Source organism: Pygoscelis adeliae, unplaced genomic scaffold (assembly GCF_000699105.1).
Source record: "Pygoscelis adeliae isolate BGI_AS28 unplaced genomic scaffold, ASM69910v1 Scaffold56, whole genome shotgun sequence".
NCBI classification, from domain to species: Eukaryota; Metazoa; Chordata; class Aves; order Sphenisciformes; family Spheniscidae; genus Pygoscelis; species Pygoscelis adeliae.
This window is the reverse complement of record NW_008824944.1, coordinates 78,227-95,739: the sequence shown is the minus strand read 5'-3', so window position 1 is coordinate 95,739 and position 17,513 is coordinate 78,227. Positions and strand designations below refer to the sequence as shown.

Genomic DNA, 17,513 nt, shown 5'->3' with positions numbered 1-17,513 from the left:
GAGTGAAGTAAATTTTCATATATCAGGACAGTTTATAATTCATTTGCCTATCCACTGGAAAAACAACAATGGAATTCAGTTAGCCTTCTCTGGTGCCTAACTTGGGTGTGACAAATCTTGGCACATGAGACTGGGGAAAATCCAATTTTGGTACCAATAGGGTAAGGCAATAATATACTAGGTGCTTCCATGTACTTTGGATACAGTCTGCCTAACTACGTCAGGCAATAATGCTTTTTCCTCATAATCTGCTAGTTAAGACATCTGAAGACCTTGGGTTATTCAGTTTGAGGAAAGCTGATGCCACATATAGTAAAAAGGGCCGGGCAGAAAGTCATAGAGGATGCTGCCTAGTAGAAATTTGCACCATCTTTTTAAAGCAATTAGGAATTAAAAAAAAAAAAAAAGGCTGAAGAAAAGTGAATAGCACACACTCCTAGTTTAGCCTGATAAGGTACACCCTGGCTGGAAAAAAAGGTGAGTTTGAGAGTATACAAAAAGTATAAAGAGATCACAGTTTTCAAAAAGAACATTTCAGATCCCTTTCAACAGTCACACAAGCTGTGATCAGGTGAAACAATACCCAATTGCTGCTGTTACTACAGATAATGATGCCTCACCTGCTGGGCACTTAGGACATATACTTAAAATCCTTCATAAATTGTTAATCATTTCCATTTTACGCTGAACAGCTAGAGCACAAATATTCAAATCCCACTGAGGCAAACTGACATGTCTTTTTACCTTCTTGGTTATCTTCTGGTCAGGGACTGTCACTTACAGTGTTCCCCTTGCCGCACCCTAACACAGCTGAGAGCACAGTGTAGGGCACCTTGGGGAAAAGATGATCCCGAGCTTAAAGCAAATCTCAAGTATGCTTTGAAAGCTAACGAAGCACTAGAGATCAAGAGGCTGTTCACACAGATGAAAGAATAAGTTATTAAAGGGAATACCACACTGGGACTCTGTACATCATTTTTCACTATGAATAGTAAATCTAATTACTTACCTAAAACACAAAGGCTCTTGAAAGACAGCTCTTGAATTGTGTTTAGGGTGATTTATAAATAGAAGTATGCCCTATAGCTGAAGGAGTTTTGGTTAAATTTAGTTAATTTTTTACTTGGAAGATAATTAAAGGAAATCGGAGAGTAGCCAAGCCATTAACTCAGCCGCTATAATTAGTCATTAAGAATGAACTAGAGAAAGCACCCAGCTGTGTCAGGAGTATCAGAACAACTGCACCATACAAAGAGGGGGCTGAAGACCCCTGTCTGAAAAGGCCCTGAATGCACTTATCACAAGCCAGTACCAGTCTTCCTGGCACTGAACAAACAGCATCCCAACACTTAACTACTTTCAACACTGTCGTGGTTTAACCTCAGTCGGCAACTGAGCACCACGCAGCCGCTCGCTCACTCCCCCCCACCCCCAGTGGGATGGGGGAGAGAATTGGAAGAGTAGAAGTGAGAAAACTCATGGATTGAGACAAGAACAGTTTAATAATTGAAATATAATAATAACAACAATAACAATAACAATAACAATAATAAACAAAACAAGTGATGCACAGTGCAATTGCTCACCACCCGCAGACCCATGCCCAGCCAGTCCTCAAGCAGTGGCCCCTCTGGCCAGCTTTCCCCCAGTTTATGTACTGAGCATGACGTCACATGGTATAGAATGTCCCTTTGGCCAGTTTGGCTGTGCCCCCTCCCAGCTTCTTGTGCCCCTCCAGCCTTCTCAGTCGGTAGAGCACGGGAAGCTGAAAAGTCCTTGACTAGTGTAAGCACTACTTAGCAACAACTAAAACATGGGTGTGTTGTCAACATTACTCTCTGCTAAATCCAAAACACAGCACTGTACCAGCTACTAGGAAGGAAATTAACTCTGTGCCTGCCAAAACCAGGACAAACACTGTATGAACTGTTTGCTTGGGGAGCAGCACCAATTTCATTTTTTATTTATATAGCCATGACACCGCAGAAAAGACCACCACTAAATAGAGACCTTGTACTAGCTTTTGAAGGTAGACACTAAAGGGATCAAAGTTTCACAGCTGCTTCTGCTTGAACATCAACAGAATGGTATTCAATCATCTAAAAAAAAATAAATTTAAATAGACAAAAAGAGAATTTTCTTTTTATTTGCACAGTAGATTTCTCAGGAGAACTGAAATGCAATGTTTTTCCTTTTTTTTTTTAAATTTTGGACCAAGATAAATCCCGCAGCTGAAGGATTGGTAAAAGTTCATTGGTAAAAGAATGCAAGTGAACTACAAGTATCTCAAATAGCTAGTTTCAGACTGGATACTGCTAGCAAGCTCTGTAACAGTCAGGGTCCCAAAAAGAAACTGAAGTTCAGATGATTGCTCAGTCTCCTTCATTGCACTCGTATAAAGGCAAATCAGTTTTGATCAGGTTATCCTCTAAAACTGAAGAATGTAACAGGCAAAATTTAGTTGCCTAAACTTAAGTGTCATGACATTTTAGGGACCTATTTTAGAGTGATTTATAATTTCATTCAAGCTACAGAATGTCCTGCAGGTCATCAGCACAGAAGCCGTTTAGAAATAACTGCTATATAGTTGTTCTCCTTTTCCACAGGAAAGCTTTTAAAAGCATGTTCTTCCATTTGATGTTATACTAAAAAATGTATCCATGTGAACTCCAGTGCCTAACTGACAGAAGTTAGGATTTATAAATTAAAGAAAACAAACTGTCTTAACCTGTATTTCGTCCCGACTCAACAGTCATGTCAAAATGATATTTTTTGCCTGACCTCTCAAAAAAATACCTGAAACTAAATTTAACATCCGAGATAACACATCAGGCAGAAAACCAGGCAATATAACTTCCGTCATTAAAATCAGTAAAGCCAGTTATGATTCTCCATCTTATAAAATGACTTCAATGCTCCTTTAATTTCTAGCATATAATACTAGGACAAGATACCAACACGTTCTTTTTAAATACTTGATATAATACTGCCCCTTTTTATGAAACCATATGTCTCTTTTTAAAAGTAGCTTTTACCATAATGTTGATACATCACCATAACAAAGGAAAATTAGAGAGAGTACTGTGTTAATTCAGAAAAATGCAACACATACCCTGTAGCTCCCAAACCTTCAGTGGTTCCATGTTGTTAGTAGTTTCAATTAGATGTTTTTTAAACTCTTTCAGATTATTTTTCACATCAGGATGCATCTGTCTACAATAAAACATTAAAAAAAAAAAAAAGGCAAAATCAATTACCTCCATCTACGTCTGCTTTTATCCACAATATTGCTCACAGTTAATACTGTATCTTTAGGATAACAAGCAAGAATTAAAATTTTAATTCATTCTTAAAACAAAAATGAGATTTGGGGTGAGAAGAGGGGATTTCTGAGGACTAAAAACCAGTTAATTACAAGAAGGAGTTCATTTGTTTTGTAGTGATCTGTCTCAAACCCTGTCACATAAATTTTGATGGAATAAATGAACTCAAAGATTAAATAGTATTAACACACAATACAGGTAACTGTATAGTTAGTTTACTATAGCATAATGTATACCTAACTGTATACTAACTGTACTATAGATTAACTGCAACTGTACGCAGTTTGTTGTGTTACTTACAAAAGATATAGGCAAGACAATGTTGGGAACATCTTTTATAAATTAACATCACTGACAAAATCAAGCTACTGAGCACACAAATCACTAGTCAGACCTGAAGAAGAGCATGGTGCCCAAAAGCCTGGCTATTGTTTTTGAAAACATAATTGGGCAAAGAAATTTTGAGGGCAAAGACTTCAGCCTGCTACAAGACATCCTCGAACATCAAACAATCTCCATCAGATTTCTAAAGATTCTTCTACTAGAAGTATTGAACAAGAAGCAAGAAGTAGCTAAAAAAGGGACACCTAAAGCATTAAGACTTTAAGTTCTGTAATATTTCATATTTTATTTTAGATATCAAGAAGTTTCACAAGGAATCCCTCCCTCCTCATTTTTTAGCTGTTGGATTATATTAACCGTTGTTCTTTATAGAAAAATAAAAATACCACTGACAAAGACTGTTGTTCTGGAACTAAAATATAGTCCACGTTCCTCAAAGAAAGCATACTCAGCTGAAAAGGGAAGCAAAGACAGAAAATTCCTTTTTTCTTACTTGTAACATAGACCTAGAAATAACAAACATAATTTATACTCTTAGAAATCCCTCTATGAAGTAGCAAACTCTTAACTAGTTTTGAGCTCTTTAATTTTTACTGCCTTCTTTGCAAATTTACGTTGATGATACATGTATTTTTTTTCCTGTCCAGCCCTTCAATTCTGTGAATGAAAGACAAGGGACAAATAAGACCTAGCCACAAGCCACAACCAAGATCTGCTACCTATGCTTGGTCCCTCATTTCTCTTGTTCGCTTATGCTATGGTCAATGTAGGCACAAAATTGAACACACACAAAGCCAAGTGAAAAAAGGCTATCCTTCTCTGGATACATATCATGATGTGGGATTGAATTATGTTAATTTGCACAATCAAATAGTTATATTTCTAAGGCGTTATGTCTTCTGTTTACATTCATAACTATTTCACAGCTGAGAAAAGTATAATCTTTGACATGGCTATAACTGAGGGACAATTTACAGATTACTGAAACATCTTTCATCTCCAGTATGAAAAGGAGAAGATAAAAATATGAGTCTAGAAACAATGTCAAAAAGTCCAAGTAATTATCTGACAGCTTCACAAATTAGTCGCAGTGCAACATCAAGAACTTAAGTATAGCTAAACCTAGCACAATCCAAGAAGAAAAAAAGCTCAGATAAAGATATGACATAAGCATTTGATATTACCTGCTGTGGAAGGTCTCTAATAGATAAGTGAAACAAGGAAGCCTGCAGACCTGGGTGCACTTCTATCTCAATGTGCTTACTTTAAAAAAGGCAGAAAGAGGATGGGCTCTCGAGAATTTAGACAGCATTAGCAGCTCTGAACTCTGGAAGACTTACAGATTGGTGAGAATATCTACAAACAAGTTTACTTTTGCTTTAAATAATAAGAGAGAGAAGGACCCACACTCTTGAGTTTCTTGTTGAAGAAAAAAAACAGGATTTATGATTCACTGCATGGATCTGTCACAGGAAGAGGGAAGCACTTTTCATGACTGCAACCATGAAATGAATCCATCAGTGGAGGACTGGAAGGAGCCCTCGATAGGGTAGCATCTAATTTCATCTAACAGATCGTAACTTGGAGATAAAAGAGTTCCTGCTGGAACAGAACACAAATTCACGAACTCCAAAATAAGACGACATCTATAATAAGCATATCTTCCAAGAAATATCACTCCTTAACTCTAAGAAATGAATAACTACCCATCTTAAAAACACCTTATATAGCTACAACACATGGCTTTGGATTTGTTGTGCTACTACCTGCATTTTGAAAACCAACATTTTGATTCTAATTATCTGAAAACAGAAGCAGCAGCAACAATTTACTGTAGATACAAACATGAAAACACAGTGTTCTAAGGTTTTGTGACTGTTGCCCAGAGGGAATTTTTTTACTTTAAAAACAGTTTACTGTACACATTCTAAGAGAATCAGAAAACTAAAAGCAATAAATTGAAATGAACAGAATAAACAACTGTTGCATCTTTACATTCACAAGACATACACAAAAAAATTAATCAGAATTTTCACCAGTTGCAAATAAAGTAATTTCCAACATAAGTCTCACTTCTTCTATTAAAAAATTTTTTTTTTTGGTTCAGGTTCCAGAAACAAATGCAGAAGTTTAATTATAACTTATATCAACTCACTTTAATTTGCCAAAGAGAAATCCTTGGGAATCACTTTCCTCCTCCTCCTCCTCCTCCTCTTCCTCTTCTTTTGTCTCATTTGCTCCTGAACACATAGTACACGTAGACAAGATAAACCAAGAAAGTTACTCATGTGTTATGTTCTTATGAATTATAAAACGGTTAACAGAAACATACAATCAGAAAGTTGTCATTCCCAGATGTAATTTCAATTAGATTTATTCATATTTTGGCATCAGAATGAATCACTTTACAGAACTTAGCAATATTCAAATTAATTTTTAAATATAATTCATCCAATGGCTACATTTTTTATATAAATGAAATTGATATGGTTAAATAGTTCACTTCCCAAAATAGCCATTTCTCAGTTTGATTAAATGGTAAGGTATAACTCTTATCAGCCAACTACTACCAAATTTATGCTTGAAAAGCATGATGACTTTAAAGTGCTTGAATCTCCAGCTAGCATTTGATGTAAGTCAGAGATCAGTTTCTTTCCCTTAAAAAATTTAAACTATTTCTGACGTGATTCAAAGGCTATTAAACTTTAGTCTTACCGAAGAGAGTTACCTAACTTTCTTTATATCTTGTAAATGTCCACGCAAAGTAATTCCTCTGTATCAGAATGCTATAGCTACCACTTTCTGTGGTAAATGTCTCATTTCAACAGGTAGTACCACACACTGGTACCAAATTCTATGATACAACACATCTTCCCTACAGAAGACTGTGAAAGTATTTCCACATAAATTCGGAAAAAAAACCCTCACCCCTGACACACTAATGTGTAGATACTGTAGTAATTAGCATATTAGAGATGCCAACAAACATTAAGTAACTGAAGAACAAAGGTTAAACAATCTTATCCTTATTGAAAGGAAGAAGAATGGGTTATGTTTTGAAGAGCCACAGAAAACAACAATTAGAGTTTAGGCAATGAACTATGTCCTAAGCACAGCTGTTTACAAATGCTTGCATATATTTTGATGTCTTAGTTCCCAATGCCTGAGACTTCCTTCTGTAAAAAGAAATTAAGTATAACCTTCAAAACATTACTGACTTTATAACTGAAGATTATAACATATTTCAATAGCATCTCCAATAAGATATCATAAATAAATAAAAAAACCCACATACCTTTAACCTGTGTGTCATCTACTGCTTTATATTCTGTGCTCTTTATTGCAAGTTCTACACCATATCCAGATAAATACATTTTTCTGGAACTTGGTTTCTGTTTGATGATATTATTTTAAAAGAACAAAAAAATACAACTTAAAAAACCTGTATTTATAGGAGATTAACAATATCTAATACTGTAACTTTAAAATGTTGTGACAGTCATAACTTAAAATCATCTTTCAATTTATGAGTCAAAGTACAAAATGCTACACCAAACAGATTACAAGAGTCATGTAAGGCATACTGACAGTCCATTGAGAAGGTGTGTAACAGAAAGTAAGGACTTCCTTTATCTCCTGCAGACCACAGAAAGTCTGTGTCAAAATTGTAGTCCCTTCACATAATATTAGAAGGACTAGAACAGGCAGAGCTGGTAGCACCCTATACAATTATTGATGCCTTACAATTCACATTTTAAACTGTATTCATTTCTTTGTAATTTTGCCAGGCTTTCAGCATGTTAGGAGGAAATTCTCTACTTCTGCATCAGACTGATTCTTAAAAAAAGTTTTGACAAAAGAGTTAATCACTTTCTGCAAGGAGGATCAAGAAAATGTATTAAAGTATCACTGCTAAAAACAGATTGCCACTTATTAAAAACAAACAAGTATTTTTAACTTTGGAGTGGACGTTTGACATTCAATAGTGTAATTACTCAGAGCATACTTATTTCTGTAACTGTGCTCTAATTTGCTGTATGAAAATCCCCCTTCCAAAATGCAATTTGCACATGCACAGCAGCAATTTTGTGAAAGCCTTTCAGCTTTAGCTTGCTATTTCTAAGAATCATTCTCTATTGAGAATCCTCCAGCCCACAGCTGAAAACCCAGCAGGGCTGGGGGTTTTCTCTGTTGGTCCTCTAAGCAAATCTCAAGGCAGAGCGAGCACTGCACTCTCTAAGCAGTCTCAGTGATACTGGCAAAAAAGATGACTGCAGAAAGACTGTACCTCTTCTGCTCTCAATGCTCCCTCTTCTGGCATTTAATGTAAAAAAGGAGGGAGAATCCATCCCAGTGGGAACCAAAGAATAAAAATGGAGGTTGTGAGGAAGGAGGAAAAGGGAAGAGCAATCTGAAGAGAGAAAAAGTGCAGGAAGGAAGACAACACGCATTTGGGGGGACCATGGTGCATAAGCTGGTCAGAGCAAGGAGACTGTAGGCATTTAATTGAAATAAAAGCGCATAAAAGAACATAAAATTCAGTAAAAACTATACCCCACACAACTTAGAATTTAAGACTGGTTTCCTCAAGTTCTCTACTTTATTACTGTGAGCAAACAACTCTAAGTCATCTGCAAACTATGGATCTCATCTCCATGAAATGCCTGGTCTACACAGCAACCTCTCACTCCATCAGATTATTCTTGCATTAGCCACACTATTTAAGAGCTGTACTTTGAATATAAATTACAAAGACCTTCCAATAACCAAAACTGGGGACAGTATGATTCCATATACTGGTATTTGTCTTGTTTTGTTTCAGGGAGAAGAGTAAGTTAAGAAAAGCATTCAGAAACATTATGTTTAAAATAGTGACACTACGAAATGCAAACGTTGAAAAACTGGTCAGTGATGTTGACTGTGATAGCCCATGCTGCCATACTACAACGAACATATGAGATTATACTGAGAATATATAAAATTATAAGTATAATTAATTATTTTTCAACTTGATTTTCTATTCTACTTCCCATTTTTCTAATTCTTGTTACTAATATGTTCAGTCTGCTGGACCAAGATTCACCCAAGATCTTTGTATAATGTACAAAAACCAGTCGTATAACCAAAAAAAGAGATATTTCAGGATCAATCAGTGATGCAAACAGTGCCTGCATGCAAGATTAGATAATATTATCATGCTTTCCCAGCTTCAAAGTTTGTATTAGGTGAATCACTTCACCTAGAAAGTTTTAAAATTAGAATATATATTGCACACGATTTAGGCAAATGTAGAAAATATGTTTTGTCAAAAAGCAAGCAAAATCAAGTCAGAATACTAACAGTTTACTGAATCAATGTTAATTTGAATTGCATACCTGAACATAATGCCGGAGAACATAAATAATTTCCTCCTTTTGAGCCTTCTCAGATAAAATCTTGTGGAATTTGACAAAATCTTTCGTACCCATTTCTGCATAAAGAACAACCACCGGGCCATCGTCTTTGAGAGTTGGGAATTTATGATCTCCCTTAAAAAGATATGGCCTGGGTCTGGTTTTAAAAACAAATAATTGTGATATTATATATTCAGAATAGAAATTAAAACAGTGGCAGTTTTTCTACTTCATAATTGAAAAAACTAGCAATGGCTTATATGCTAAAAATATATAAGCCATGTTAAAATCATCACAAAAGAATCATGATTGCTCACAAACTTAGAACACCAAATTTTCAAATTAAAGTCTACGAAAGTGATAAATCAGCATCAACTATAAATGATTTTAATATATTTTATCAAATCACAACACAAAGAGCAAATGAAAAGCATAGCACTGAGATTTTGTGCAACAATCAGTTACAGCTTGAAGCTTTTAATTTAAATGATGAATTACATCTATTAGAGATGTACAGAGCAATCAGTGAGTAACAGAGTAGCGGAGGGATATTCAGTGAAGTTTGAGAAAGCTGCTAACACACATGGAAACTAACTGGGGTTATACTTCTTAAATACCATCAAGCTCTGTTAATTTAGCTAATTTTGCAAATTTTGACTGCCTACCTACCCTCCTCATTGAAAGCCATGACTAGAAAAGTTACACTTTCTATACCTGCAATAATTTCTTAGATGACTGCAAACACCTTTTGAATAAAACTTGGGAAAGATGGAAAAGTAACAGAGGATATGACTGAGTAATATACTCAAGGTGATAATTATTGATGAGTACGCTTCTTTTTCAAAGTTGCCTTTGCATAGTCACACTTGAAAGACCAGTAAACTCCCTCCAAACCTCTCCAAGACAAGTTCAGAAACTCGAATCCAACACGCACTACAGAAATGTGTGTAGTAGCTGCTCATTGAAAAGTCATACTGGAAAGGTGTGAGCAGAACTCCACATTCCACAGTTTCTGTGATGCAAAGCTTAGGAATATCTTCAATATAAAATCACAGAATAATTTACACTGCAAAGGACCTTTGGAGGTCATCTGCTCCAATCCCTCACTCAAAGCAGAGCCAATTTCTATCAGGTTACTCAGGGCCTTAACATCAACATCCTGTGTAAGCTTGGTAGGTATGCAATCAAAGACCACATTTGTAAGGCAGAGACAAAAGGAGGGGCCTGGTTTGAGAATTAACTTGGGTGCGTGCAGCCATGTGTCACAGAAATATCAGCCAAGCTTTCCCACTGTCATCACAGGACAAGGCAGACAAAGTAGGTGTCATCAGAGAGTCTGAAACAACTCTTGCATGAGTAAGATCTGTTCAAGAACAGATACAGGTTTGCCCCAATGAAAGCATACATCTGGGATGTGACTTCTGCAACTTCCTTCTCATATCCAGAGAGACAAGAACTGCCACAGTCATTTATAGAGAGTTGAAAACCTAAATCAAGGGAGCTTCTCTTTTCTTAACTAGTCACCTAGGTATAGCAGAATGACTCCTGTTCTCAAAAGGTGGGTACCAAGTGCTGCCATAACTTTCTTGAACACTGACAGTCTCAAAGGAAGCATTTTATACTATAATGAACATGCTTCACTAAAAAATTAAGTGCTGCAGTGAAATAACACTGCATAGGGCTACCATAATGACCTTGGATTAGAGAATTAAAGCGTTCAGCCCTTGTAAATCCAAGATAAGCCTCCATTCTCTGTTTCTCTTCAACACTGAATAGTAGTGAGAAGCAATTGATTCTCTTGCTCTTAGAGCTGAAAGCTAATTCATTTCCTGCCATAGGAGATTCTCATGAGAAGGCTGCCTGAAAGGGAAGGAACAGCAGTTGGGCAGACAAAAAAAAGATAAAAAACCCAAAGAAACATGGATGTGGAGTTCAGCACTTGCTAATCAGTTACTAGCGTAGTACAGGCAACTATATGCTTGCCTAGATAGTTGCCAAGACAGGATGCAGAAGGAATGTGATGGACAGAAGACAGCAGACATACGTACTGACAAACCTTCTAAAGCACTGATTGTTTTGAGCAAAATGTGACTCCCATCAATGCTTCTGTTCCTGGCAGCAACAGCTCCAGAAATCTTAGTATTGTGTTTTGGACAGTTAGCAAGATAAACAATCCCAACCATTTAACCACTGAAGATCTTCCTTTGACACATCCAGAGCCCTTGAGCAGCCCATTGCACCTCCACACAAAATACTTTCAATTAGAGCCATGCAGTCCGTTGCAACATGGCTGAAAGTGCAACAGACCAAATCACAGTAGCTGCTGCATAAAGGACTGGATGAAGCAAAACCTTTATCTTGACATGCAGACTATTTGGGCTCTCCTGAGTCCAAAGTGCCTGAGACTTCCTGGATCTCAGATTGAGCTGATGGATCTGCAAAAAATAATGCTGCAGCCTCTTCTTTCTCTTCCAGTGAGATTTGAAACTATCATCCCTAAAAATAGAACATTTCTAGTGTCCTCACTCAATATGGGAACTTTAGGACACAACCGAAAGCCTAACTTAAGTAGGCTTGGCTTAAATGGAAGAGTCATGACAGACAGAAGACAGAAAAAGAAAATGAAACACAAAGGAAAATAGTTTGAAATAAAAAAGGAATCAATAAAACAAAAAGATCTCTTTTCATAAAACCAACAGAGAAAAGAATGACTGGTATAGAGGAACCAACAGTGAGATGGCACACTGTCCCATGCATCATTTGTTCACCATATAGAAAAGACAGATCAGGAGCACAGCCCCATCTATTATCACCTAGGCTAAACATCTCCAGCACGAGTGAAAAGCATCTGCTACCCAGAGTACAACTGGAAATAATAGTGGAAACAATCACCTGAAGGTGAACATGTTTTTCTCAAAGTCTATTTCCAGAACTCTAAATATTCTAGTGATGCAACTACCTTTGGGGTGGGGAGAAGGAGAGCAAATTTATCAAGATTTTGTCCCTGCAGCTCTGAAGGTTGTGATGTGACTGGTGCACACAAAACTACCCAAAACAGAAGAACAATTTAATAGAAAGAACTTCAGTTTTGTTGTGAGTTCTTAATGATTTCTAGAAGTCTAACTCTTTCAATTCTGAATACTTCAGGATTCTATTGTTTAGTATCGTGATTTTCCAGAATCTTGTCAATTTGGGGATAGTATCTCCAGAAAGGAGAATGTGCTGAATCCAGTTAACTGCTTTAGAAGAACAGTATATTCAGACATTGTGATAAAATGTTAACGTCTCATAATGCCTTAATATACGACCAGAAGAACTCAACATCATTTTAAAAGCCAAAATATAGTACAAATAATTTATGTAAGAAAGTAAGAGACATTTGTTGGGCAGAATGTAATAGTTAAAAATGGGACATTGCAAACTAGACAGTGAAGTGTTTTTGCAAAAACCTTGGCTATTGAATAAGTAAAAGACAATGATTTAGTAGGTTGTAATTGTATCAATGGACTTAGAAAATACCATAAATCACACATGTAGAACACAAAATTGTTTTCAGAAGCAACCATCCCCAAAGAGACAAATTTGTAGGTTTTCAGGGTCTTTTTTTTCAATTTATATTTGGTAGAAAGCAACATCCAAGAAATATGCCCTACTAAATCATCTTTCAGCTCTACATATCTCCATGAAGTGCTTGAGGGTATGGACACTAATGTATATTATGGTGACCTTGACCATTGCAGGAAAAAAAAACCAAACAAAAAAAGTTACATACAGCTCTTGAAAAAATACAAATTAATTCTTTTTTTAGAGAGATTAAACATTTTCCTTTCATTATTTTGTTATTACTTGTTATTTTGATAGGTTCTACATATTTTACTTCACGGCCCAAATTCATTCTGGACTGATGCTAGTTTCCACAGGACAAAGCCTGCAGAAAGGCTTCATAGGTGAAAAGTCTAGCACAAGGTGAAGAAAGGTTATGCCAGCTGAGGTAGACTCCTCTTCCACTCCTGTGCCAAGCCCTTACAATCCAGAAAACCTCAAATGCAGTGGCACTGACTACGTAGAAAGGTCTGTCAGCAGAAGTATTATGATTATAGATAGATAAGTATAGATGCATTAAATGGTAAGTTTGGCTACAAAGTACACTGTAACTTAAACTTGACTATCCCACACCAAAAAAAAAGGGAAGAAATACAAAATTATCCACGTGGTTAGAAGAGTAAAGCTCTATGATTTTATTTTAAAACCCTACTTTGATTCATAATTGATGAATTCTCGTAACAGTAAGCGTTTAAAATATTTCAAAACCAAAAGTAACTCTTAAAATAACGTATACTTTAAATGGGTATGTCTTTAAATATCCAGTAAACAGGGATTTGTGGGCTTGGCATTATCAAGTAAGTAGAAAATAAAATTTCAAAATACTACACATATATATGCAATAATACACTTTCCTCTTTAGTAATCTATTTTTCCTCTTAAAACAGATCATTACATTTACCTCTTAGTAGCCTTCTTCAGCAGCTTTTTTATTTCATTAGTCTTACAGGTGTGCTTCTCATGGATAACCACAAATGCACTGCAGCCTTCTGGTGGAGGTTCATCAGCTGCAATCTAATATTTCAACAATTATACTCAACCAGAATGCTTTGATTGCACTTCAACTTAAACTCACATCCCTTTGATTAAAATAACTCAACAGCTGCCACTGAGTTGTGTTTCTAATTAAGCCCATTCAAAATTGGATACATGTGGAAAAAGTAATGGAAAATATTAGAAGATTAAGACCTCATAACCTTTGTGAGATGTAGTCTATCAAATGCAGTCATACTCCAGAAAATGCAAGTCTGTTTATGTTCTGTAAAGACAGGGCTGAGAAACCTCCTCTACAAGCTGAAATCACAGCCTGTACTCTGAGATATTTTTAAGTTTTGTCGCTATCAGGAATCATGTTAAGGTACAAAGGTTTGACTCCTAACCAATAAATCCCAAACAATTAACGTCAATTTTTGGTTCTCTCTTCTTCCCACCCCCTGCATTTTTTTTTTTTAAACTCTATTCAGCTATTCCCATGTAAAGTAGGAATCATATGACTGCATGTCAATAACTCTGGATTCACAAGCTGAAAGATAAAAATGGAAAGATATGAGTCTGAGATGATGATACTCCTCCAGGGAACACTTTGAAAAAAAAGGTAACTTTATTACAGCTTATTACCTTTCAGAAACATGGATTTCTCATTTTACCTTGAAGGTGGCATTGCTAAAAGGAGTAGGAGCAGTTTTAGGCTACAAGCATAGTGAATTTATGTCCTCTCACTTTTTCATTGACAAAGCAGGTATTTGGCTATTCTATCTTTCAACTTTTCAAATACTAAAATAATGAGAGAGATGAGAAGTCCACTAAATAACAAATATAAATGACTTGAAGCTACAGGAAATTTCCTACGTTGAGAATGTCTGAATTCCCATAGGATTATTTAAAGCAATGCAAAAAAACCCCACAACCTGAGTTTCAAAAATGAACAATTCCAAAAATTCTACCCTGAAAATAATGCTATCCATACAATTAAACATGAATATTTGTTCAACATAACCAGCTTCTAAGGCATCACATTTATAAATGGATCAAGTTTGATTCCAAATAATGTCGGCATATATTTTACTGAACTGTAATAATGAACATTCTTTACTCTGCAGCCAAAATACCACATAAAATCATGTACCAAATATGTCAGATAATATAGTCACCTGCTGAAACATCTGAACAGTTGGAGAATATGCCCGTATGGAAAGTGCAAACTTTAACAGATTGATTTGCAAGTTGGATAAAAATTGTCCTGCTTTCTTCAAGATTAGATTGTAATAGGAATGCTCTGAATCTGTTGAAGGAAGAAAAGAATAAAAAGGCAAACTTTTAGTATTTAGCCATAAATGATGTGGCATATCTACCTGTGCTACATAATAGGCAAATATTACGTCAGCGCTGCTTGGCAGTTCAAAAGTCTTGAATTTTGTCCGCTGATAACTGTTTCCTTTACTACCAATTCTAAAGGCCTGATGTAACATAAATACAACAAAAGTGAGCACAATCGCACTAGTTAATATCTAAACCATTTTTAGCAATATAAAAATCCACTCAAGATAATAATGTCTCTCTGCAGACCCATACGGAAAGTCTTGACTAGAGCTTATTAATTTATTTCTATTTGTTATGGTTATGTTAGCCTTTTAACGCAAATTTTGAAGGTTACTTACTTTCAGCCAGCATTATTTTACAAATTATTTCCTCACATTTAGTCTTGGAACACTCCAACCATGCAACTTACATAAATAAAAATCTTCTAAAGGTGACATTCTTTGGACTACTCTCAAATATCCTATTTCTTCCTTAAAGATACATGATAAACAAAAGTATGAGAATGGATGCAACATCTGAAGTGGCTTCCCCCCTCCCTGCATATATCGCCTTCTCAAGGCCAAAATTAGGACTTCTCAAGGACAAAATTAGTAAGAAGGAAGGTGGATGGTGTCTGGCAATGACAGAAGTGATAATAAAGAACATTGGTTGGAAATAATTAACCCTCATTTCTTCTTCTAGAGATATATTCACATGAATATTCTCATGCTGTCCTTGGACTGTGAGGCAAAGAAGCCCAATTAGAAATAAGCTGTAATATTGTTTTATCAAGTTGTGAAAAAGACCTGCATCTGTTTAAGGAATAAACATTGTACTATATGATATTCTTGAACACAAACAAGTCAGAGTCAGAGAACCAAAGCTGTAACCATACTAAGCATTGTGCACCATCCCTGTTCCAGAGGTTGCTCTTCCACAGGAGGAACAGCTGAAACACACGTGAAGCAGTCCAAAATTGCCAATTTATGGCCCAAACCCCCCAAAAATCTACATAGTCAGCATGTATTTTACTTACATAGAATCACAGAATCATTAAGGTTGGAAAAGACCTCTAAGATCATCGAGTCCAACTGTCAACCCAACACCACCATGCCCACTAAACTACATTGATAGATGCTACCTGGAAACTGCAGTGATTCAAGATTTTTTCACGTGTAATTCAAATATTCTCCTACAAAGGTGAAAATTTGCAGCAATGGGAAAGTGAGTTGCAGGAAGGAACCATTCTAGCTGTCCAGCTTGAATTTATCTGTGTTCTTAGGTCAACACCTTATTTTAAAAGGTGCTCTCGCTGTGAAAGTGGAATGATCATCCCAGTGGGAAACCCCTTTAGGAGTCCAAAGTGGCACCAAATTTTTACACTGTGTGAAAATCATCTCACGTGATTTAACCTGCCAGATTTTACCTGCCTCAGCTGCAGTAGATCTCAGAAGTACTTGTATCAAATGATGAGTGCAGCAATCAAAATGCCACTCCCTCACCACGGCCTAGGTTCCAGCAAAACGTTAGACCACATACAATAGCCCTGCAGGCCATAGTTTTGGAAATATCCATTAACTGCTCCCAGCAGTTCTGTATACAATTTTCATAATTAAGCACTTCCTATCCTCTCACTTTCCTCCTTACAACCCCTAAACTTCTTTTGTTCTTAAAGCCTCTAGGATCTCCTTTCTGCCTTTTCCTCCTTCTTGAAACTCATTATTTAGAAAGGCTGAGTTTGCTGTAATTCACTAGAAAAAAAAAATATCTAAGATTATAAAAGGGTATGACCTGCCAGAAAGCTGCCTTCCCATAAATTATATATGATCATTACTGTCTAACATTAAATTCAATGGACAAAAAACCCATCTCTTCTATGTTTTCTAAACCTACACATAGCCCTGGCAGAACTCAAATGAGATAAATTTGGCTTCACATGTTCCAGGCAGTGAATGTAAAAAATTCGGAAATGGCAAATACTTCCAGATTGAAACGTCTTTCCAATAACTATACTTTCAAATTTTCTTCAAATTATCTCCACAAAAATAAAAATTCAATCTGAAATTTCTGCCTCCCCACTCAGCCCCAAATAACATCCTATTGAACACAATGAAGAGTTATTAAATATACAATTCTAAAGATACTGCCTCAATAAAATATTTTTACCACAAGTCTTTAAATTCTTTGGCTTACAAATTCCAGCTGTGCTTTCACTGCTGTATATAAAACAACTGACGTTTTTGCTCTGGAAGATGATTAAGACAATGATGATTTTAATGAGTAAAGTAAAAAGAAAAGAAGATAAATTTGTCATGTGCCTTCAAAAATGATTGTATAACATATTGACAAGGTTACATTTATCAAATCATGCATCTACTCCTACTACTTCAACTTATACTAACACTGCTGTCTTAATTTAGACTACAACTGTACTTCAAACTTCAGCAAGATAAATTAATCCACATCAAATGCTATATGATCCACCTAATGCAAAAACATTTTTTAAAGTTTATTACATACAGAACTATGGTTTCAGTTTTGCAAATTATTTTCA

General features: G+C 35.9%; 1 protein-coding gene across 1 annotated transcript in view; it reads right to left on the bottom strand.

Moving 5' to 3' along the window:
- UGGT2 (UDP-glucose glycoprotein glucosyltransferase 2) overlaps nucleotides 1–14,920 on the bottom strand; it is an 89,662-nt gene extending 74,742 nt beyond the window's left edge. Inside the window, exons 1-6 of the mRNA XM_009325561.1 lie at nucleotides 14,812–14,920; nucleotides 13,563–13,675; nucleotides 9,041–9,215; nucleotides 6,961–7,057; nucleotides 5,821–5,905; nucleotides 3,113–3,213 (exon numbers count right to left, since the gene is read on the bottom strand). Of these exons, the coding sequence (XP_009323836.1) occupies nucleotides 3,113–3,213; nucleotides 5,821–5,905; nucleotides 6,961–7,057; nucleotides 9,041–9,215; nucleotides 13,563–13,675; nucleotides 14,812–14,823 (583 nt within the window). The 5' untranslated portion in view covers nucleotides 14,824–14,920. The remainder of the gene's footprint in view (nucleotides 1–3,112; nucleotides 3,214–5,820; nucleotides 5,906–6,960; nucleotides 7,058–9,040; nucleotides 9,216–13,562; nucleotides 13,676–14,811) is intronic.
- Nucleotides 14,921–17,513: the final 2,593 nt, after the last annotated feature.